Here is a 25,343-nt window from a genome sequence, read left to right as displayed (position 1 = left end):
CCCCTAGTTGCAGTTTACTAAATACCCATCTATCTTTCTGATTTTATCAATTTTTTTCTTTTCTTAATCATAAATTTCTCACAGAAACTTCAATACTAAACAACAATAACTAACAGTAATAGGTTGCCACTTGCCAGCTATCTATTGACAAACCGACACATTCAAAGATTACCGGTACTTACAGTTCAAATTACTCAAAAGATACACGAAAAACAAAAAGGAAAAAAGAGAGTATAAACACATGAGTGACTGATGGGTCACAGCAATAGTGCTGCTGAGAATTAAAAAATAAAAGAAAAAGCTTTTTCTTGATTTCCCATAATTGACGAAAAAAACGGAGAGAAAATCAATGAAAAGCCACACGTGAATACAAAGCGCCCACTCTAACACTCTCATCCCTGTACAGCCTGTAAATTGTTTGTTAGTTAGAAAAATGCCTCACTCCAACAACCCCATTAAAAAAAAAATTTAAAAAAAACGTCAGGGGCAAAAGCATGAAACGACAGAGAGAAAACTGCGGAATCAGCCAAGCAAATCCTGCTGTTGGCAGAGCTCCTTCCTCAACCGTTGAGAGAAAAGCCTGCAAGCATCCACGCTAAGATCAACGGCAGCGGCTAAAGCCACAAATGCCGCCGCATCTTCCGCGCAGTTCACGTGTGGCACGCTCACTTCCACCGTAGGCTTGCTGCACCTTCCCTCACCCTCAACGCTCGCCGACATCACGAAACCTCTGTACATACAATACGGCCAAAGCCCGTAACCATAATCACCGCTGCTTCTCGGACTGCACACAGGCGACGTCGCGCTCCCCGGCGTTGCGCGGCCGTTTGATCCTCCTCCGCCGGCGCAGGCTGCGCCGCGGCTGCTCAAGTCGATCACGAATTTTCCTCCTTTGTTAGTGCTCAGCGTGGACTCGGAGAGGACTATACCGGCAGCGCTCATGCCGCCGTTGGTGTCCGGTACGAGCTCGAAGCGGTAACCAAGGCCGTCGGAACCGCCGCGTTCGCGCCAGGCCTCGAGTCTCCCCCAGGGCTTCCAGGTGCCATCGCCCGGGCGAAGAATGAGCCAGGAGCCAGGGTTGGAGCTGCTGACCCGGTCTGAACCGGGTGAAGCAACGAAAGGCGTGACCATAGAAGCTGCCGCTACCGGCGATCCTGAAAGATCATGAACCGTTATGGACCATCCTTTACGTTCTTTCCCCGGGCGCTCGCGCTCACTTCCAAACGAGCTTAACCAGCTTCTAGAATTACCAGGCTCTGACTGTAACGACCTGTACGAAACAGAATAACCGTAACGTTAACAAGCACTCAACAGAAACGGTTATTCGAATCCCCGAAAACAACTTTCAAAACCAACTAACTCAGAATTGAGGGTAACTCACAAGCAACCGCATTCAAATTATTAACATACTATCGAGATATTCAATTCTACTTCAGATTTCTTTTCTCCTTGTCTATAAAGAGTAAAGTGCGTGTAATGTGTACAAATAGTAGTAATTTGCTAAAACAGAACGGTATTCGCTTTCTGCTAATTTTTGGAATCTAGCCTAAAACATAATCTAAGCTAGGCTAAATGATTAATATGAAAAATGAAGTGAACGGACCTGGAAAGCTGATTCCGGTCACCGGTGTTTCTGAAACTGAACTTGCAGGTGAAGACCGGTTGCGAAATGTTGCCTTGGATCTGGAAAACTTGGGGGCTGCACTCTGGTTCGCCATCGAACTGGAACACGAATCTGGGATCAGGTTCGGCCTTCACATTCAGATGAAACTGTGCGGAAGAGCGTTTGGCTTCCTTTCCCACCGTAATCCACCCATTGTGGAACACTGTAGTCTTCGATACCGTTCCCGCCAGATCCAACGGCACGGAAACTTTTCCCAGCAGCCTCCCGGAGTTGACGCCGCAGGTAGTGCCCCTCCGGCCAGTGTAGATCGATATTTTCAAGCAGAGCTTCCCGGCGAAGATGGATTTTCCGGCGAGTCTGTCAAGATCGGACTTGCTAAGGTGGAAGGTGGCAGCGATAGGCTGCACCTGAGAGTCATGGAAGTTGCTATCAGGAGGGATGAAGGGAACGACAGCGGATTGAAGAGGGAAGTTCTTGAGTTTGATCTTGCAGAAACATGGAGAGGAAGAAGGGTGAACGACGGAGCGAGCGGGCTTGGAAGCAACAGGAATCTTGAGGGCGAGGTTACCGACGGTGAGGCGCACGAAAGGGCAAGGATCCATGGCGGAGCAAACAAGTTTGGGTTTGCGAGAAAACAAGGAATAATGCTACTGCGTGAGGAGGTACGCATGTAGCGGAAGCAACATCACGTTGTTGTTGTTGTTGTTGTTGTTGGCGTTGGAGTTGAGTGGTGGGTTCATGTGATAAGAGTAGAGTAGCTGCGTTTTGGTTAACCTAAAAGAAGTAAGCAAGCGTTTTTGTGTTAGTGTTGTGGGTGCGGGTGGAAGAATTGAAATAGTTGAGTTGAGATTGAAAAGGTAAGAAGAAGATAAAAGGGGATAAACAGGGGGTGGGATACAGCTGGGTACAGGGTGTCGCTAGTCTAGTGGCTGGGGAACCCCGGTTGGCGGTATCTATTGTGAGGTGAGGTCCCTCCCTCCCTCCTGCTATGCACTTTAGTGGGTTCCACTCTTTCTGATATCAGCATTGCTATGCTACTGTTACCACTCTTAGGACACAGCCCTTTGGATTTATTACTACTTTTATCTTTTACTAATTCAGTTCATCTAAATTCTCGCAATTACCCCTTCACTTTCTCTTATCCGTAGGGTAGGGACTAGTGAGTGCAGTGGTGAGGATGCATGAAGGGCATCTGCCACACCACACGTGGAGTTGCTCTTCACTCAACCTGTGTACATTTAATAACATCTATTCATTGTATATAGGGAGGGGATGGGAATTTTCTTGATTTGTAACTCAGTTTTTTTCGTTATTTTTAATGAGGAGAGAAAATATAACTTTATTGCTAATATTATTTATTATTGTTGTTTTTTTATAATTTATTTTTAAAAATATTTTCTTATAAAAAAGTTGTTCCCTTCTATTAATGATCTTTTGACTTTCGTATAATATTTTTTTTAATAGATATAGGTCTATACAATATGTGTCTATACTCTATACCCTATAGTATAAGATACTTATTTTTTACTAAATAAGAAAATCAAAACCCTTTATTTTATATTAAAATCATGTACAAATTTTTTTCAATACATAAATTTTTTAAAATTACACTATATAAATTACAACACGTTTTTTGGGGAGATATTTATAACATATTATTTAACAATTTTTTATGTAATATACAGCATTTTAAATTGATACAAATTTCATAAATTTAAAAACTTGTTGTTTTATTTTTGATTTTACTATTTGTACTTTTATATTTTTATTTAATGAATAAATCATATACATTAAATATTATTTCGTATTGAAAAAATAAACTAAATATAAACAATATCGAGATAGTAATCCATTTATATTTTCTCTTTTCACTAAAATTAAATTCTTCTATTCTATGAATAAAAAGTATAAATAAAAAAATAACAAGTTTAATTTGGTTTTTTAAAATCATATGGGTGTCTTTATATAGAAATTCTCAAATTCAAAACATTAACTATTATTTGGGTCAATAATCAAAATATAATAACTTGCAGTCTAATATATTATTAACCAAGAGGCACTGCAAAATCTGCTAATTGGAAGAGTGTAAGAAAGGTCTACAATTTTTTTTTTTACTCAACGAAGAAAATTTCGTGAGTCCAAATCTGAATGAGTCATAACAAAGGGGTGCGTATGTGTTTCTCTCGCAATGTTACGTAATTAAGTGGATTTTGTTTGCGCCCCTTTTAAAACATTGTTTGATCACGGCTAATGAATTAACGGACAAGGGAATTTAATTGTTTAACTATTTACATACAAATAAAACTTCGGGCATATAACGCTAGATTGCTACGTTTGTTTTTTTAATTAAATTTTAGGGTGTACAAATTAAAAAAATTACTAAACTCTTCTAAAAAAAGATCAGAACGGCAGGCTTATTGTATACAAGTTATAATAGTGTTAATCGTACATATTAACTTACCAAATAAACAATACAGGTGGAGTTATTTTAATGGTCTGTGAGACATCTATGTTCCTACTCTGTTTTTTGGATAACTAACTTCAAAGTTAAAAAAAATTGTCATTACTTCTACTTCTACAATACCTTTTTGTGTGTTTGTGAGTGTAGTTTTGCTTATAATATATGTTTGTCTACTCTAGAGTCTTTTCGCAGTAAATGGAAGGATTGATTTAGATCTATTTGGCCTTCTCAAAAGAAAGTGTAAGCTGAAATAAGAAGATAATAATCGTCTTCCAAAAATAGACGTGACTAACATACGGCTGTCTATATATACATTTTACTTATAGTTAAGTATTGATTAAATCAAGATGAATGTTGTATTTATAATCTTTCACTTATAACTTCTTACAATCAAATCTTAATAATTAATTTCTGTCAAGTTGAAATAAAGAATTAATAAATGTGACCAAATAAATTATAACTGTTAGATTGAAAGAAATTAACGATTAAGATTTGGTTATAAGAAATTATAAGCGAAAAGAGATTAAAGATATAACCTCCTTCTTGAATTAAATAAAATAAAGTACTGTTTAAATTAATTCTTAACAATTATGAGTGTCAAATATTATTATAAAACACTGAATCATGAGCAACTCAGTACAATAGTGTACTGGTTGTTATAGCCTTATAAGAACTCTACGAGGCATTAAGAGTATGTTTTGTGCGACGTATAAGACATAATAGTACAAGCTTATATTATATATTATAATATTTTCAGTTGTTTGGTGTGATCATTATATTGTATAAACTTATACAATATAATCCCTTAATATATCAAAATGATGTATAACTTAATCAGGCTTGCAGAGGTGGGATTAGACCTGATAAAGTTTTGATGTATTAGTTCCATATCTTTCTTCCCTTTTTACCCTTCTCTTACCCATTCACGTTCGACCCTCACTTCTCTTCTCCCTCTGCCACCATCAGCCTTCTGCTATCACCAGAGCAGCATTGCCACCGTCGTAGCCGTTAACGTTGTCATCCCTTTCTTTTCTGCACTTTCAATTCAAAAAATAATAATTCAACTACCCCCTTCACTCCTCGCAAACCCATTTTGTTTCAACCCCACAAACCCTTTTTCCTGATTCAACTCTCGATGACCTCTTATTCTTCCTCCACGTGTCTCTTACCGTGCTTTAATTTCTGGGTTTTCCAAGTCCCATCGAGAACAAGAAGAACTGTACCTCTTCTTCCAGATGACAAGTTCCTCTATTGACCCCCAATGAATACACCTTTATTGCTGTTTTAACTGCTTGCATTCGAATTTTGCATCATCAATCGGGTCTTCAGATACATGGACGATAATCAAAAACGAGAATTTGGACTCTGTTTTTGTTGCAAAAGCGTTGATGTGTTTGTATACGAAGTGTGAGTATTACCAAGTTATGCTTAAACTATTTGATGAAATGTGCCAGAGAGATATTCCTTTTTATGCTAGCTAAGTTTGAATCCGTTCTCACTGCATTAGAAGATGCTGTTAACAATAACCCCTAGAGCAACCAGAGTTTCTTGGCGTATTTTTGCAAAAGTCATAACAGGGAGTGTAGTCACATTGAAAGAGATTGGGAAGTTAATACATGATGGTGGAGAGGAACCTGGTAGTTTCTTAAAAGCTGGACTTGCAAGTGATGTTCTTGGAAGCATTTTGGAGGTAATAAAATCTGAGAAGGGTGATGTGGTTCTAAATGAGATTCAGAAATTTTACGTAGAATTTTTTTCTCTGTGAGATGGGTTGGATAGAATTTTATATATGGAATTTCTTTGTCTTGGTATTATTTCTCTGACATCTTCACTGCAATTGTAGAAGGTTCAATTGAGCATAAGAAATTTTAGGCTGAATTATTATGTTTGCTTGATGATGGCCTCTGCTTAATTTCTTTATAGATGTTAAAAGTTTCAACGAGCAGCGAGAATCTTTTCATCTTGTTCTTTATTTACTGCACTTATGATCGAGATCCATTTTGTGCGGTCAATGCTGTCAAGTTACTCCATATTTTTTAAGTTGTCCTATCGTAATGTATGCATTTTTTGTTGGTGTTTCCAAATCATCCAAAAGCATGAAGTTGTTCCATATAAATATTTACAATAATTATATAAATTTGTTATTAAAGGGTATTTTTGTCAAAAATATTTATTTTTATCCTATCTAGTATTATACTGTGCATTACCAAATACTGGATAATATTATCTTATACAGTACATTATCTTATATAATGTCATGCCAAACACTTGATAGTATTAAAATTTAATCAGATCTTATACAATCAGACCTTATACTATCAGGTTTTATACTATCAGGCCTTATCCTATCATGTGCATCAAACATGCTCTGTGGGCCTGTTTGATATGATGTATAAGGCCTGATAGTATAAGCTTATACTATACGTTATGACATTTTAGTTATTTGGTGTGACCATTGTAAAGTATAAGCTTATACAGTAGAATTCCTTAATACATCAAAATGATGTATAACTTAATCAGGTCTAGGAGGGTAGGATTATGTGGGGTTGATGTATTAACTAATGCAATTCTCAAGAATTAACATGTTATTTTAATTTTTATATATTAAAATAAATAATAATTTTTCAATATGTAAATTTTTAAAATATTGGATATTTCTTTTTTTAAAAAAATTAATATATTTTTTGGACACACTATCAACATATTTTTATAAAAATTAATCTCGTATGATATATTTGAAAGAATTATATAAATTCATTATTGAAAGATATTTTTGTCAATTTTTTTTTTCTATCTAGTATTATATAGTGCATTACCAAACATTGGTGATATTATCTTATACAATATCATGTCAAACGCTAGATAATATTAAAATTTAATTAAATCTTATACTATGAGACCTTATCTTATATTATGTACCAAACATACCCCAAGTATTTATTTTCTGTAAGTCCAATGTAGAAGGAACAACGAACCATAGCAAAGGAGGTTAGCGGCCTCGTGGAATGTCTTGCGGTGAAATTCATTTTGGAAGGCCAAGCCCAAAAGAGGAAGGAAGAACAGGTGAAAGCAGATCATTTGGGCCTAAAATAGAAATAGGGTCCTTCAATTTGGGTCTTCAAAGCCTATTATCTCCTTGGACAGACCACGTTAAGATTTTTTCTTTTTCTTTTTTATAATTTTGGGCCCAAAGAGAAGGGCAATTTGGGTATTTAAGAAATATCCAAGCAGATAAACAAATTAGAGATAGGGAAGAGAGGTGAGAAGGTGATAGATAGCGTAGAGAGAGAGAGAGAGAGAGAGAAGGATGTCGGTGTCAGCGATATTTGGGTCTCCGGTGGCGATGGTGGCTCCTTCATTGGGAAAGAGTTCAATTGGAAGGAGAAGTGAGGTTGGATTAGGATTAGGATCAGGATTAGTGATAGAGTGTTCGTCGAGGCCACAGAAGAAGGCGACGGCGCATCACATGAAGACAAGGCCACGGAAGTCGCAGCCATGGGATATAAATCGGAAGCCCACAGTGTACCCACCGTTGCCTCCACTACCTCCTGATTGGACTCTCGTTATTTCCGCTGATGAATCTCCTGTTCCCGTTCCCACTGCTGCTTCTTCTTCTGCTGCTCCCTCTCCCTAGTCTATTGGTACTGACGACGTCTTATCTTTTTAATTTCTGTTTTGTTGAAGCCTTATATGATATGATGCTGATGCTCTGCTAGCTACTCTTTCCCTCTTTCGCTTTCATTCAAAAATGATTTGTGCTAGCTGATGATGCCTCGCGACTTTCTTATATTTGAAAATATTTTTGTTGAAAATTTGGTGCTGCTTTAGTACTTTTTTTTTTTTTAATCTTTAAAAGTTAAATTAAACTTGGATCTGGGAAGCACCAATGGAGTGTGATAAGGGCCACTTTAACACTAAATCTCAAGGAATCTGGTGAGATTAAATTAATTATTTTATATTAAATCATGGATATAACACAAATTTATTATTGGTCTATCTTATAATGTACAAGTTCATTTTTTGTGTTTTTTTTAATTTTATTAAAAATTAGGACGGTGATGATGGAAGTCGTGAACTCGTTGTTAATAACTGATACTGTGATAAAAATCACTTCAATCCAAAATATGCTAAATTAATTATTTTATATCTATGCACGTAATGTCATTGAACGGAACTCGCACCAACGAGCATGTAATCAGTATAATAATAATAAGAATAATTGAAGTATCTAGTTGTGGTTTAGTGATTAATAATATACGTATTCTTCGTTAGGACACAGATTTGAACCGTGCACGGAATTGTCCTCAAAAATTTAAAATAAAAATTCAAGAACCAGTTTTAACCCAAAAAAATGGTGTTGCTTTAATATCAAGTTAATCCAATTTAGAGCCAATTCTGCGATATCTTCAGACCGCTTCATTGCTTATTGAGTGAATTGACTTAACTCAGTTGATTGCTATCTTTAATGTTCAAAATAATTATCAAATTCGTATTAGCCATGTTTTTACCATACTTGTGGATATTTTTTTACCTTTGTTTTTTTTTTCAATTTTTATTTATAACAATATCAATAATATAATAATAAAATATGATAATAATAATTCATTAACTAATGTTGATATTTAGAATGCTAACATCTATTTCAATTGAATAATTTGTTTTTATTATAATTTTATATATATTACAATTGAGATATATTTTATAGAAATTTATCACATTTTCATGTCTGTGTAGCATTATATTCGCCAGTCCAATGCGACATCTGTGCTTCTTAGATTTAGATAGTCTCAAATAATAAATTGAAAGGCTCTGTATTTGCTTGCCTAATTTTGTATGCTTTTCAATGAATCGCATTCTTGATTTATTTTTATGACTGGGGACGGGGAATACGCTAAAAATTGTGATTACAATACAGTTATAATTACGAACAAGAGTAGAACAATCACTCAATTAGAGTTTTGAACAGTATTATTAAATCTGGCTCAATCCAGCCGGGTTGACCAGTGAATCACTGACTTAAATTTGAGTTAGCCAACAAACTGACCATGCAATCGACTCACTGAGAATCAGTTTGACTTAGTCGGTTTTTGATAAAAAAGGTGACGCGGACGGTTTTTGTTAATTTCGTTGGGTCATGAATACTTTTTTTTTAAAAATTAAAGCAAAATGATGTTGTTTTTTAAGAAATGATCAAATGCAAAATCCCTAAATTGTAATGTATCATTTTCAATTCACATGTATACATATCAATCACACAAAAAATAAAACACTATTCAATATTTAAACTTCAAAAGGGTGAAATTGAAATGAAAAGTAAAAATGCTAAGTAAGTTGGATTGTAATTTGAAGGGACATTGACTAATGTGCCATTTTTTAAATTTTTTTTTTTTTGTCAAAATGTCACATAAGTAAGAAATTTTGACAAAATGCCACGACTCTAAACTCACTAACAGTTGTAACATGTATGGTTTACCAGGTGACACATTTTTTAAGGTCATCAAAGTTGTTGTCATTGGCAGCGCAATTAGACTAAACTTGTTGCCATTGACAACGACTTTGTTTATTCAACGTAACTTTTTGATATTTATGTGCTGGCAAATCCTAGAGGGGATTTGATCAAAAAATGCTTTCTTATACCCTGTTTGACATTTTATTTCTATGAATAGAGGTGACAAAATGCGTTTGGTTCGGTGGGATGAACTGAGTTTTTCAACTCATTAGCCCGCCAAACCCCCCTCCCCCCTTTTTTTTTTTCCAATTCTCTCCCTTGATTGCCCAACCAAGGGCAAAGAAGGCATCACAAGCAAGAATGACAATGCCCCAAGCGTGAGAGTACCATTTGTTTGACTGTCTAATGGCATACCTCCATTGATCTCTCAGACTTGTGGCATCAGGAATCTCTGTTTTTGGTGGGTTTATATGCGTCTTCTCGCCTCTAAATTATCACTAGGAACCCCACATGAAGGAGAAGAAGAAGAACAAGGTGGAACAGAGTAATGGGTTTTGGGGTTACTCTTAGTCACGGTGGTGGTACAAGTAGCTTAGTTCAGATTGCTTTGAGTTGACAACATAACTTTACAAAATTATATATATTGAAAAATTGATTCTTATCTGTATAAAATTTTAGGTAAAAACTTATTTCATAAATGACAATTTCAAGTAAAACTAGTTTTAAAATATTTTATCTCAGAGTCGATATTTTTAAGTTCATCTTATTCTTTATTCACTTTCTTGCTTTTCCCTTCTCTCTTGTATAGATTATTAAGAAAATTAACAAAAAATTACAACATAAAAAGTGCACTAGTGTAATAAAATAAAATATATATGAAAGAAAATGCAACAACACCTCAAACTGAATAAAACGTTAAAATTATAATTAAATAATAAAAAAAGGAAAAAAAGAAATAAAGGAAACTTTTTAAAAAGAATATATGAGGGCCGGCGGGGCGGGCTTATAGGTGGCAAGGCGGGATGTGTTTCTCAGCCCACTATTAAAAGCGAGGCGAAAGACCCGCTTTGCCACCTCTATCTGTGAATGACGTTATTTAATTACTATTTTTATTTTCGTTTTTCAACACTACGAAATAATCCTTCCAGTGCATTGATCTAAAAAATTTACGTGGAATTTAAAAAAAAAATACCTGAGCCATAAGTTATGGCTTTTCGAAAATGAGTTGACTTGTTTTGCCACATGGTAGTCTATACTCGCTGCCACTGTCAACGAGTTTGTCTTCTTCTTCTTCCGTATGGCAGTTGAAACTCACTACAACTATGAGCGAGTTTGGAGTCATGTCATTTTGACAAAATTTCTGACCCCTGCGGCATTCCAAGAATTTTTTTTCCAAAAAAATGCACATTGGTCAATGTCCCTAATTTGAAAGCATAAGAGATAAGGGGAAGAGTATAACATCCTCTATAATTGGCTAGCATGGAGGATATCGCATTGCTTCTTAAATTATATTTTAAAAAAAAGAACGAGAATTATACTGAGATTCTAACGCAGCGGATATAAAATAAAGCATATGATAAAATAGTCTTAAAATTTAATTATAGATATGACTGAGTCAAATACATTAATTTCTTTTCTGTAAACTATTTTATATCAAGTAGGAACTTTAACTAAACTTGTATACACGATATTTATGAACTCTGTATTGTCCTCATAATCTTTAATCATGATACTTAATCTTACTCCAATGCTACACATAATGGCATGTTTACTCTCTATAAAGGTTAGCATAAAAACAAATGCACTTGAGATAAATCTCAGTAATATTGAGGTTTCCAATATCTATATATCTGGCGCTTTCAACACCACCCCCACACACATCGTGGCGCTAAAAGCGCCGCACTATTTATTCTTTTCCTTCTTTGGCATTACTGGCGCCAACCATATATATACCATGGCGCTTAAGGCGTCATTCTCGATACACATTGGCGCTTTGAGCGCCACTTACTTTTTCCCCCGGATATTACAAAGAGTTAATTTAAAATTTGAAAGTGATATTAATATTTTTTTAATTATGATCTTAGGATAATTACAAAGATACAAGAGTTCTATTATTATGAACAACAAGTAAATGCCCATCTAGTAAACTGACCATTTGAGGAGGAGACTGGTTGAAGATGACGATATTATCTTCTATGCCAAGACCTTCTTTTGCAAACTAGTTCGCACATTTGTTGTGAGACATAATTTTGGATAATTATGAATATACATAATTATGAATTTTGCTAGATAACATAAAAGTTATTATGAAGAAATTTTGAATATAAAATTAAATTTATAAACATCTATCCGGGTTATGTGATTTAATCAGTGATCCACTGGTTGAACTGATGACACAATAACTCAATATTCTAGCCAAGTCAATAATCGATTCGGATTAAATAACATTGGTTTGAATTGCGTTTCGCCGGCTTGTGCTTGTAATGGCAAAAGCACCATAGTAAGAACGTTTGGTAAAAGATTTGCTCAGTCAAAGCACGTTTGATATGTTTTACCATAGTAATGCAGTCAAACTCGTAGGTGGTAGATACAGGATCAGTCCCGTATCGATTCATTATGGGACCAATGTCCACGTCAGATTGTCTGATGTAGTCCTATCAGCTTGTCATACGACACTACCCTCCACATCAGCTTGATGACACTGAAAATGTATGGTATCAGTGCGGGACTAGTCCACCAATTAATCCATACGGGAGTAGTCATTTATCCTTCAGGTACTGGACTAGTCCTGCTTCGACACCGTACGTGTTCAATACAATTTGCTTGAATCATGACCATCCATTGTACCAAACCAACCCCAAACTATGTATATATACCCTCTTGGCTACAAAAATGGATTGCTCAGTGTCATATTCTCACCTTCGTTCTTTCTGTATTTGATATTTACGTTGTGTTTTCACTCATTATTTTAAGAGTTATGTTTATCTCATTTTACATGAGATAAACAACTCTCCTACACACACAAAAAGGGATTGAGTCCCACCACTTTTTTTTCTCTCTCCTCTTACCTGTGGGTCTCACTTATACTTTTATTTCTACAACACGAGGTAATTTTTTTTCTACAACATAAGAAAAATATATCCCTTATTTTAATCCATTTTCATTGTTTATCACTCACATTTTGTGATCTATAGTTCACTAACTCCCTCTGTAGCTTATCATGTTGCTTATCCCATCCCAATTTTGAGCCACAATCTACTGTATTTTTTTGTTTTATTTGCATGATAACACTATTGCAATGAATCAATTTCGTTCATTTGTATATCACAATAGTTCTAAAATTATAGGTGCCGGTTGTTTGAGTTTCGAAGTGAAAAAAAGAGCAAAATATATTATTTGAGGCATGTCCGTTGAAGATTTAAATAAGAAGATTCGTCAAAAATTGATCCACACACGACTAGTGCCATATGACAAGCTGACGGCATTGCATGGGACAAGCTGACGTGGACACTAGTCCGATAATAAATCCATATGGAACTAATCATGTTTCTACCACCTATTAGTTTGACTATATTATTATGACAAAATATATCAAACGTGCTGGATAAATTTTTTACTAAACATTCTTACTACGATACTTTTGGCTGCTTGTAGTTATAATATTTACAGTACTCAATAACTGCAATTGCTTACTAAGGTCTATTTTATTTTTTCAAAAAAAAAACTGGGGAAATTGTGAAAGCAATCAGGCTACGTATCATCTAGCTAAGCTAATTTTTGCAGGGATTATTTTGATCTCTCGGGTTTTCAATTCCTCGAGGGGTTGTAGGCGCTTCAGTACTGTTTAGTTTTGTTTGTTTTGGGTTTTTATTAAAAAATATGAAAATACGTACCCTTCTATTAAGAATTATACCAATTTGAAAATAAGTATAAGTTTTTTTTGTAATATATAAACATTTTAATTACCTTGAATGCCTGGGTAGCCTAGTATGTTTTTAGCAAAAATAAAATAAAATAAAAAACAAAAACAAAGCCCTAGTGCCTTACCTTGCCTTATATTCAATTTAGAGTTTAGACAAATTGTTACGAGCACCAATTGACTTGGCTTGACTTTCTTTTCCTTAAACAAAAACAGCCTGAGTTAAATTTTAGGTTTGATTTGACTTGTTTGTGAAAAATGGCTAAAGCACCATTTTAAAGTTTTTGGACAAAAGAATTGTCCGGTTAAAGTTGATTGCATAAGTTTTTCCAAAGTAATGCAGTCAAACATGTCACCTATGATGACGGGACTAGTCCCGTCACTGATACTGACGGGACTCGTGCCACATCAGCGCCACGTAAGCAGTCCAATTACCGTAAATTTTCGGAAGACCATAACTTGTGACTCGGGTATCCAAATCAGATGATTTTTTTTTTGATTTCACATAACTTTTCAAGATCTACGCAATGACACCTCATTTGATATATTTTATCTCCCACAAACATAGTCTTATGGATAAACACTCTTGTGATTGTGATACAATTGTTACAAATTCAAACTATGTTTGTGGGAGATAAAATATGTCAAACGAGATATCATTGCGTAGATCTCGAAAAGTTATGTGAAATCAAAAAAAAAAATCATCTGATTTGGATACCCGAGTCACAAGTTATGGTCTTCCAAAGATTTACGGTAATTGGATTGCCTACGTGGCGCTGACGTGGCACGAGTCCCGTCAGTATCAGCGACGGGACTAGTCCCGTCAGCATAGGCGACATGTTTGACTGCATTACTTTGGAAAAACTTATCCAATCAGCTTTAACCGGACAATTCTTTTATCCAAAAACTTCAAAATGGTACTTTTCCCGTGAAAAATTAAAGACAAGGCTTCAACTTAGTTTGACTTATTTATAAGGGTTTTCGTTTTATCCTTTAACATAACACAACAAATTTTCCTACACTCACAACATTTTGTGGGGCCCACACTTTTTAAAACAAAAAAATAAATAAAAAATTAAGGCACGCAAAACGAATCTCTATAACATTACACAATCACTTTTCCTACAACATAACTATTATAAAACCCTATTTATAATTATAAATATATTTTTTCTAAACTCACATACGTTCAAATGTTAAGACTATAAATGTATTAAATTATATATTTCTTCGTTAGAGAAATAATAATCATAGAACTTACTCAGTTCACATATAATTACATCTTTCATGTTATCTAGCCGGAACAAAAAAAAATATTTTCACTACATTCAATTATCCTATTAGAGATTCGATTCAGTGACATAAAAATATATTATTTATTATAATAATATATTAGGCCAGTTCATGGGCTTTCAAGTCAAGCCTTATTAAATTAGGCTTGAGCTTGTTTGCTAAACAATCTTTTTTCAAAGCTTGAACCTGTTTTATTTATTAAATAAGTCAGGCCAAAGCAAGCCTTAGCCCTTAACAAGCCGCTCAGCCAATTTACACCTCTAGTCTTAGTGCTTATTTGAGATGTCTTATTTTTAGTTTATCTTTTCCTTAAAAATAGAAATTTAGCCAAACATATTTTTATAAAACCTCTTATTATAAAAAGTTTTTTATGTAATGAAGAAAAAACCTAAAAGTTAAAAGTTTCCAAAATAAGTTTTCTGTAAGATATATGCGGTTTTTTTTGACTTCTCATATTTATTTATAGTTTTACCTTTTTTTTTTAAAATTTGTATTTATAAATTTCATCATTTATCATAATAATTAATTCTAATAATAAATTATTTTATCTTTCCTCCTTAAAAACTATCAGAACATCTTTTAACTTTATTTTTTAAGATTTTTTTTAATTTTACTTTAGCTTTAAAAAAAATGTCAAACGGGCTCTTAGAAGTCATTATGGTTTACGGTGTTATTAAAAGTACTCATTAATAGTTCACCAGTTCACCAAAATATTATTAACTAATAAGGGAGATATACTTCTTATATAACTGCAAATGAATTTTTCTTATACTATAGATTCAGTTTTTTTTTTTTTTTTTTTTTTTTTAAAAAACACATGGTGGGCCCACCATATTTTCATTTCTGGTGCAGAAATTCAAAATTTGCTGTTGCGGCAAAGATTAAAATCCCAACAAATAAATATAACAATAAATATAACAATAATGTCCATGAGTGTATCTCAATTGGCAACATGTGGAAAGAAAATATGGATTCAATTCCGTAACAAAGAGCTTTGAAACTCAAAAGAATTGAAGCTGATCCCAAGAACCGACTCGCCTCAAAGAGATAATTGGGTCAATGTACTAAAAATAAATAAATATAATAATAATTGCATTATAACAAGTTAATTTAGCTTAGTGATTGAGGCAAAAAATTAAAATATTGATGTTTTAATAAATAATTACAAAAATATAGTTATTTTGAATCAATTTATGGATCTATTGTTCATTCATGTCCAATTTGAATGACTATTCACGCCTAAGTTAGGCGTGGCCCAAGAGGCATTCATGCCTTTTATATGCATGACTCATCTGATGTTGACACGTAGCATAAAAAAGTCAACAATTTAACCGTAAAACTTCGGGAGGGCATAATTTTTAACTCGAGTGTCTGAATCAGTTCCATATAACTTTTCAAGATTTACGCAATGATACCTTATTTGAGATATTTTATCTCTCACAGACACAGTTTGAATTTGCAACAATAGTACTATAAGAGCGTTTAAACCCAGAAACCTCCAAGTTTTTGCCGAACCAAAATAAGTCATAGAATTCTTTATTTAATGATCTAAAATCAAAAGAAATTATACTCTAAATTTTGTTTTCACATTTTGTGAGGTCATTTTTAAGAAATCAAAGTACTTCACTTTGGAGGAAATTAAATGTTTTTCTGTTTTGCAGTACTCAATACGTTTTAGATATAGACTGACCCAAAAATAAGTCCTTATGCAAATGTGATATGTGGATTAATATAATAATCCATCAAAGCAATGCATTATACTTACATTTCCAAAAAATCATATATGTTTAGGAAAAACCAAACTAGAAAAAAAAATACTAAAATAGTTTTGACATTGCTATTAAAATCATAATAGACTAGTCAATTCATCTAAAGAATACATACAAGAACTACTAAATCACACACCTATATATGTTTGTAGTAATGCATTCTTCGACGTCTATAATAGTATAATTCACCCTAAATTCTCTTATCAAAGCATGTTTCAGAGTATAAAGTTTACCAGAAAAATCTAAGAGTTCCATGAAAAACCTGCAATTGGATGTCACAGTTGTAGTCATGAAGTTACAGAATGTTAGAAATTAAGAGAAACAGAACATGGAGAGAAACTTTTATATATTTTTAAAGCAATACATCAAAAGTTTTGGATTTTTTAATGCAACTTAAGGAATATAGAATTCATGTATATATAAAAAAAGAAGATAGAATTTTCACCAATCTCTCACACATATTATATTCTCACCGATCTCTCTCACACTTTTATATTGTGGCACTTTTTTCTCTCACAATATTATACACTATTTTTTTTTCAAACACTTGATAGAAAGTATATATTTTACTATGACATTAAGTATCCTTATTTATAGATAGACTAACCCACTTTGGTGCTATTTTTAATTTCAGACCACGACTTACAAAATAAGGTATCAATTCACAGTGATAAGAATACAACCCAAAGGATAGGGACAAAGATATTTGATGTGGTTGGAATATATTTGATTTTCTAAGTTAAAATACTAAGCTTTAAGGTCAAAAGAGCATATTTATCAATACATTTTATGGATTAATTGTTAGTTTTTCATTTTTAATGTTATTTCTCACTCAAGTTTATATTTGGATAGGAATTTAGCATGGAAAAATGAGAATTTGCGCAGAAGGAAAATTTGGATCAGATGGGCGGCGCTATCAGCGCCGAATAAATGAATTTTCAGTGAAAATTTCGCGCCATCAGCGCAGAAGAAGTATGATCGGCGCCATCAGCGCAGATTAATTCAAATTCAGTGCAAAAACGGCGCCATCAGCGCCGATTTTCGAGCAGGAAGACACCGTGTTTTGAACGCGTGCGAGCAAAATAAAAGAAAGGGGGATCAGAAGACAAAGGGGGACAGACGGAGAGCTTGCGAAGAACTTCTGGAGCTTTTTGCGGAGATTGATCTTGGAGATTATTTTCTCTTCCTTTGGAATTCAGCTATTCTTCTTCTTTTATGAATCATTGTAATTCAGCTATGACCATGTCTGGCTAGTTTCCTTCATTGTGGGTAGGGTCACAAACCCTATGTGAACCTTTTGTTTATTCATGGATTGATTTACTTTTCGCTCTTTAATTTAATTGATTTATGCCTATTCTGTGCGTATTGCTTATCGTTTATATTAAATCTGATCAGTTTAGTATTGAATGTTAATATGAGGGTTAGAACCCTAGATATGAATATTGGGGTTTTGGTCCAGAAAGGGGCTAGGATAATAATTAACATGCGTGCTAGGAATAGACGCATTCTTGATTACAAACATTTAATTTATCTGTGTTATGCTTGATCTCAATTGAAACATTGCAAGGAATTGGGGTTCTAATTGTGATTAAAGGGCTAAATTTGCAAGGAATTGGGGTTTAGCTAATAATTGTTTGGATGATAAATTGTTTGATTGTTTATTTTAATTGAGCATTGTGAATCAATCCTTAGTAAAAAGAGGGGATCATAGGGCGAGTGTACTTACCTGCAATATCTCTCATATTTTTACCTAAATCATTTTTGCATCATTCTCTTATTTTAAAATCCAAAAATACGCCTTTGCCTTTAATTTCTATTATTCTTTAAATCACTTGAGTTTCATATCTCGAGAGGACGTTTATAAAATATTCGCTCACAATCCCTGTGGAGACGATAACTTACTTATCACTTTATTACTTGAACGATCGGTACACTTGCCTGTTTGCATCAATATTCTAATAGACAAAAGACTGTGTTTGGTGTTGATTCGAAAAAAATTAGGAGGTATCATGTGTAGATCTCAAAAAGTTACGTGGAATAAAAAAAAAAATTACCTGATTCAGACATTCGAGCCTTCCAAAATTTTACAATTAAACTGTAAACTTTTTTTGTGTTACATGTCAACACCAAATAAATCACGCCTAGAAAAGACATGAATACCTCATAAATCATGCCTAACTTAAGCATGATTGAATATAATAAATCCGTAAATTAGTTCAAAACAATTATAATTTCATAATTATTTATTAAAACAATATTTTAATTTTTTTTTCCTGGTGATTGATGTTACAACCATACTAACTAGTCAAACTGGTTTACACGCAAGAGCAATAAATTAGACAAGAATTTTTATTTTTTTTTGAGTCGTTCGGCAAATCTGCTAAGATAAATACAGCTAAAAATAGAACACGATATTTGCATTAGATTCGTACTATTGTCAAGAATTTAAACTATATACAGCAAAGAACGGTCAGTACATTTGAAATCCATCAACTTATCAACATTGTTGGTCAACACTACCCCAGGTGCGAAGACAGATCCATCCTTCAAATTGCGGCCTTGCACCCCTTCGGTCAACAAGCTACCAGCTGGAACTTCATGTTTAGCAGAGGACCCTGTACTGATATTGGCTAATGCAACAAACATTTGTTACTTTGGAAAGGCTGCATAAAGGCTAGCAGTAGTTGACTACTGGCCGAAGTTCCCAAAACAGGAGCCTTTAATGTTTTTCCTGGCACTTCCACCACACATTGCAAAAATGCAGAAATTATTAATAACACTGCTGCTTTATAAGGTACTGCCTGCAGCCATAATTTGGAGCTTCAAATCGAATTAGAGGCGAACGTTCTTACATCATGACAGTACTTAAATCACAAGGTCTCGAAAGAGTTATTTTACCCTGATTTTTTCTTATACTTCCCCTGCCCCAGGCTCAACAAGAAGTCTGTAAATATGTGTTCATATTCTGGCATTTTGCCATATCCTGCAACAATTTCAAAACTATTTTCAAAACCAACAAAAAAGTTTTAAACAGCAAATGTTTTTAAAGGAAACTCTACAGAATTCCCTAATATTCTTACAAAATTGAAAGAATATAACCAATTTGTGTATCAGAAAAGAAAGTCAAGCAAATAAGACCACATCGAAGGTGATGATTATACATAAAAAAAAACAAAGTGGTAATATCAAAAGAAATAGAGAAGTGCTAACAATACATTCTTAACAAATTATTTAATGAAACTTTAAGTGGATGCCACTAAATAGTGTCTAGGCTTACTCTTTATTAGTGGAGGCAATATACTATTTCACCCAATAATAAGAGTATTGCTAGCACTTCTCAAAGAAACAAGTACATAGCAAGATCTTTTATATGAAGAAAGATCTCCACTTACCAGGGAAGTAGTTTATGTCAATGACGTAAAAGTGATCTCTAGTTCCATACTCGCGGATAATGTCCAAGTTGAATAGACGAAGACCCTGGAAATGAGAATAATGATAAAGAAGCATAAATATAGACTTAATAGTCTTGTATCGATAACATGAAGCCTTCAACCAAAAGGATGAGAAAGTTACCAATCGCCAACGAAGTTCCTTAGCCAGTTTCTCAAGTAAAGGTCTTGGAGGAAGCTCTGAAGGGAGAAAAGTGATGTAGAAAATCAGAAGAGAATAGCAAATGCAGGGAAGTCGTGAAGACCACCCAGCCCCATATTAGTTGGACAAATTATGAATTATATAATCAAACAGATTATGAATTAGCATTTTGTTTAAAATAGATTGACACAAGGAAAGTATAAGAATTACTACATAATTGAAGAATGCTTGTTTTGGGATGAGTGAGGAATATATCAACCCAGGAGAACCAATCAGGAACTAATTTCTGTTATGTTTGTGCATGGGCTGGGACAAGGAAGACCAGGTTTTCTTAGTAGGGCTCTTTTCCCCTTCCTTTTAGGGAGGAGAATGTGAAGGCCAGTTTTAGTTTGAAAAAGTGAAGGACTATAGAAAGCTTTAGGTTCGGAAGACATTTACAACATGATAACTTACCAGCCACAGTGGGGTCCAGATCTGCATCATCTGCAGAAGCTGCAGCACAAGAAACCCTTGGAAAATTATATATGCCTGCATCTTTGGAGAGCTCCCACTTGCTAACGTCAGGTAATGAAAACCGTCTGACTACTTTTATAGCATCACCAACTATATAAACCTTGAAGAGAACACCTCCTGCAACGGAAAGAAAACAGATTTTGCTATTATTATGATGGGGTTCCAGCCATTTAAGAGTAAAAAATTGCTAAATAAAAAGCAATTGCTTACCATGGTTGACGAATTCCTGAAGAACAAGAGGAGGTTCAAGATTTTGAAGGGAATACTGCTCATACGCAAGGGATAATTCATGTGACTTTGGACTTCCATCAGCAACCAGTGGCTTGGCAACTAAAATGATTTTGAAGATGCAAGCATAACAAGGAAAGTTCAAATTAAGCTCATTACAAAATTAAGTAATAAGTAATCTGATCAGACACAAAAAAGATAGCATTACCATGCCTATTTTATAAGTTCTAATGACTTTGCCTCAAAAATACAACCCTCGTAACAATAAATGCCCAAGCGTCCATGCTCTGAGAAATCGCATAACTGCAGCATCTAAAAGTAGTTGAAAAACCAACATATACATACCAAGGGGTAAAGTCAAGCCAGCTCTGTTGACCAACTCTGGGATGGCTGATGCGTCTCTCTTGACAACTAATTGCCGAGGGACACCAACTTTGCCTGCATGGATATTTAATAGCGGAAAATTCATTAGCGAAGGACTCAACATGACTGAACATACAGCTTCACGTAATAGCAATTCCATCCCACCATACTTTAATCACGGTGGAGAAAAGATAAATTACCATAGGAATCAGAAAGGTTCATATCCGCAACAGCCTGAAGCATGTATTGACGATTGCGTAAATGTTGTATGGCATCCGGAGGATCCAGAACAGTAACTTCTGGGTGTGATAGCCTATAATCCTAAAATATAGCCAGAAGAAGTTAAGAACTAAGAAGAGAGGTCACTGCTTCTCGAAATATTATAAAACTAACTAAATAGAATAGGCACTGAATAAACAGTCAAACATGTGCAAAGACAACATTATTTTTCTCCAAATGAATTCTCAGAATATTTATTCAACTATAAAGCATAGTAAGATGAAACAACGATTTGATTCTCAATTATAAAGAATCCTTAGTTCAGTTCACATTTTCTCCTAAACAAAGAAAGGCCTCTCACAAGAAACATGCAACATTTATGTTCCCTTCAGAATACACTACAATCAACACTGGAATGCAATGTCCAAAACTCAAGTCATAGAGCATAGAGGACATCTTGATTCAACTCTCATTCATACAAACATGAAAGCTTAACCCTAATTAATGACCAACTAACCATTAAATGGGGAGTTTCACAAATTATTTAGAAGGCACTACAGAATATGTTTATGATTGTTTTAACTTTAAATTTGACCAAGATATCAGAGAAATAGGGTCCATCTCTATTGCAATAAGACCACCAAATAGAAGAAGAAAAATGCTGAAGAGAGGAAGACTAAAATTTTTCTTTTCAAAAAAAGAAGAGAAAAAGAATTATATATAGGCTTGTAACAAAACAGGTTTGAGCACTAATTGGGGTTAGCAGAAGAACTAGAAGTGATTTAACTGAACTAGAGTCATGTCACAGACTCACAAGTATAAGCAAATGACAAATTTCGTGGACTATGCGTTAATCCTATTTTAATCTGTCTTAATTTCTGTAAGCCTTCCCTATTTCAGGCAACTAGGGATTGGTATCTATACTGTGCATGTCCCAACTGTAATTCATAAAATAACTTCAGGACCATGGCAACAGGCAAATAGAGACTCTTTTATTTGGCATTTTACCCATTATACAATGTATAAAAAGATGGAAATAGGAAAGTACCAATTCATATAAGTGCCACAAGTACTACGCAAATTGTCGGTAGAATTTTAAGCATTAATTCTATTAGCATCAAAATAGAAAGCATTTTATCCAGAAAGTCAAGCTAAAGTAAGATGACAAAAGGCAGTTGCAACAAATCACTAAAATTGAAAAGATGGTGCAAAACTCCTGCAATTATTTAGTAACTATATATATTCAGTTTTACACATATATCAAATAAAAAAGCATAGCATGTAAAGTAGCGATTATTACATCTTAGGTAATTTTTATGGAAGATTGTAGGTTTCTGCATTTCTTAATCTATATCTTCCTCATTCAAACAATATGGTTGAATCAAATTCAGGGCTTGCCAGAAATTCCCATAAATAGAGATAGAAACAATAACTTGGACGGTAAGGCTTATATTTCACACTACAGTACAAGCCGAGGAGTATGACCATCTACCAATCTTGATTAATGAAAGGCATGTGATAGTCACTGTCCTTCATGTCCACTGATCAGAAAAGTTAGGGCATTCTCTCGCAATGTACTATAGGAACTCGGGCCATTATAACACCTAAACCCAGTCTAGAAGTATAGCAAACACAATTGCCTAGAAGATCAAAATATAACAACGGAATAAATAAAGCATCTCAGCCAACCAAATGTGTATCGTTGCGTTTGGAAGAATCGAACCTACCTAAAAGAATTAAAAAAGATATCTTTCGAAAAGATTTTCTATGTAAAACCTGACAAAGTCAGCTAGATGGCCATGAAAGTAGAAACATCCTCATTTACAGGTTTATGATTCATAATGAGAGATAGGGACAATGACTCTGCAAATTGTGTCAGGCAGGAAGTTAAAAAAGCTAGTCGTTGACCAGCCTTTCTGAATTTTTTTCATCCCAATTGGCATCAAATGCATAAGGAAGCAAAACCAGCTGCGAGCATAATTATTATGGTTGATCAGCAGAATAAAAACACATGCTATGTCATGCAATCAACTTTCCCAAAAGTTTAAGCTATTAGATGAAACCAAATGATAGATTTTACATATTATACATACAAAAGCCGATTGGGCATGAAAGGTGGACAATGCATATACCCACTTAGTTATGCTAAGAAATTCCACAATATTTATTAGAAGATTATTAGATAAATGAAAGGCAGCAAGGATCAAACTCTGGACAACTTGGTCAGGGAGGGTCTGATACCATGTCTACAGCTAACACTCCCAAAAGCTTAAGCTATTAAATGAAGGCTAACAAATGGTTTTATATATTATATTATATTTCTAACATGCTTGAAAAAAATAAAAAATAGGACCAACCTCAAGAACCTGGCGCCACTCTCTCCCACATAACTGCATTTTCCAAGAAACAAAAGGAAAGAATCAGTCTCGGATGAACATAACAAATAATCACAAGAGCATGTGATATGGGAACTGCGAACAGTGAGCACAATATATTGAACTTTTTCTATGTGAACAGCAGGTAAGAAGCAATAAAGAATTATATTAAAAGACGAAGAAGAAGAAGAGAAAAGACGAGGAAATTCAGGGCAGGAAAAACTATAACCTTATGCAACACGATATCAAAAGGACCTTGATCTGAAAGAGACCTATTATGGTCTATAGCTACAAACAGTATCCCCTTGTTCCTGCAATAAATTTTGTAGGAATTGTAATCAGTAACCAAGCGAGTACCTGAACATAGTACAATCTACATAGTTCAAAGGCAACCATATATCATGGATGAATAGAGTAGACCACAAAGCTACAATCCACGTACCAAAATTTGTAAGGCTCAAAGACAAATCTACGGTTTTATGACTAATTCAGAAGACAGAGGTCGTGATTTTATTTTATTTTTTTATTTTTTCCAGGAAGAGCACGGTTTTCTATATTTCCCATGAAAACAACAAAAATTGGTAAAATATCTTCCTGTTATTATGAGATACTCCGAATATCACAAAATTTTCCTTTCACTTAGTCGCCAACCAAATGAAAACGACGCACGTTGGAAGAACCTTATTAGTTGAAAAGAACCAAACACAAATGTTCTCTTGTCCAGAGTCGAGTGTGAATTGATAGCTACTTTTTTTCTTAAATAAAAATTCGAGACCAGAAATAATGAATTAAACGGTGTTTGCTTGCGATATTTACAGAAGAGTTTTTTGGTTTACCTAGCTAAACCTTCAAGCTTAGGCTGCAAAAAGCTCTTAATCTTTTTAGAAGTAAGAGCATAGCCAACAACAACCACTCTCTTGGGAGAAGAAAATCTAGCATTCACAACCGGACTCCATTGATTTGGAACCATAGTTACCTCCTCTACTACTTCCTCTTTCTCAGCACCGTCCTCCCTCAACCTCATACTCACACCTTCACACACCAAAACCTAACCCTAGCGAACTTTCTCTAGAAAATTTCCAGGAAAAAAGAAAAGAAAGAGTAACAGGGATTCGAAATCGAAATCGAAATCGAAATCGGTGTTGGTTAAAAGAGATTGGAAACAAAGAAGGGGAAATTGCTTGGCGGAGAAAGAAAGAGAGATTTGGAAGAAGCTTGGAGGTGGCGTTTATGAAGGCAAATGCAACGGAACACTGAGAGTGAATTGAATGGAATGGAATGAGGAGGGACCGCAAAAGGGGTATATATAGAGAGGATGGAGAGAGTGTAAAGAGAAAGAGGTGTTGTATTGTGTGATTGTGTGATGCTGAGCTGTAGAGAAGTTTGGTAGTATATTACCGGTTTTGAAATTGAACTATGATCATTCCACGCGTTGGAATCACGCTGCGCTTGTGTGGGTGATTGGGATGTTCTCTTCTTGGCCTTAAACATTATCAGGTTATCTTGCACCAGCCACTAGGGAGCAAAATATTGGATTCT

At 34.5% G+C, this 25,343-nt stretch overlaps 3 protein-coding genes across 4 annotated transcripts; 1 reads left to right on the top strand and 2 right to left on the bottom strand.

Moving 5' to 3' along the window:
- Positions 1–322: 322 nt before the first annotated feature.
- Positions 323–2,431, bottom strand: LOC133300713 (uncharacterized). Of its 2 annotated transcripts, XM_061500289.1 has the most exons (4): positions 1,604–2,431; positions 867–1,270; positions 786–833; positions 323–728 (listed from the first exon to the last, which is right to left on the bottom strand). In XM_061500289.1, the coding sequence occupies exons 1-4, from the start codon at positions 2,224–2,226 to the stop codon at positions 523–525; spliced, it is 1,281 nt and encodes a 426-aa protein (XP_061356273.1). In that variant the 5' UTR covers positions 2,227–2,431; the 3' UTR covers positions 323–522. The 2 variants fall into 2 exon arrangements, with proteins under 2 accessions (XP_061356273.1, XP_061356272.1); XM_061500288.1 differs by having other exon boundaries at positions 323–1,270.
- Positions 2,432–7,339: 4,908 nt separating this feature from the next.
- On the top strand, positions 7,340–7,781 carry LOC133300716 (large ribosomal subunit protein cL38). Its single transcript, XM_061500293.1, has one exon. The coding sequence runs from the start codon at positions 7,393–7,395 to the stop codon at positions 7,717–7,719; it is 327 nt and encodes a 108-aa protein (XP_061356277.1). The 5' UTR covers positions 7,340–7,392; the 3' UTR covers positions 7,720–7,781.
- Positions 7,782–18,815: 11,034 nt separating this feature from the next.
- Positions 18,816–25,095, bottom strand: LOC133300699 (inositol-tetrakisphosphate 1-kinase 3). Its single transcript, XM_061500271.1, has 11 exons — positions 24,641–25,095; positions 24,034–24,115; positions 23,787–23,819; positions 21,411–21,531; positions 21,193–21,285; positions 20,830–20,949; positions 20,560–20,736; positions 20,089–20,144; positions 19,908–19,992; positions 19,414–19,498; positions 18,816–19,316 (listed from the first exon to the last, which is right to left on the bottom strand). Exons 1-11 carry the CDS (start codon positions 24,826–24,828, stop codon positions 19,286–19,288), a joined length of 1,071 nt encoding a protein of 356 aa, XP_061356255.1. The 5' UTR covers positions 24,829–25,095; the 3' UTR covers positions 18,816–19,285.
- Between the last annotated feature and the right edge of the window lie 248 nt (positions 25,096–25,343).

The sequence above is a fragment of the Gastrolobium bilobum genome, unplaced genomic scaffold (assembly GCF_033153095.1).
Source record: "Gastrolobium bilobum isolate Gb01-03AN ecotype WA unplaced genomic scaffold, APGP_CSIRO_Gbil_v1 utg7932, whole genome shotgun sequence".
NCBI lineage: Eukaryota > Viridiplantae > Streptophyta > Magnoliopsida > Fabales > Fabaceae > Gastrolobium > Gastrolobium bilobum.
Note: the sequence above shows the minus strand (reverse complement) of the source record. Positions and strands in the feature narration are given on the sequence as shown.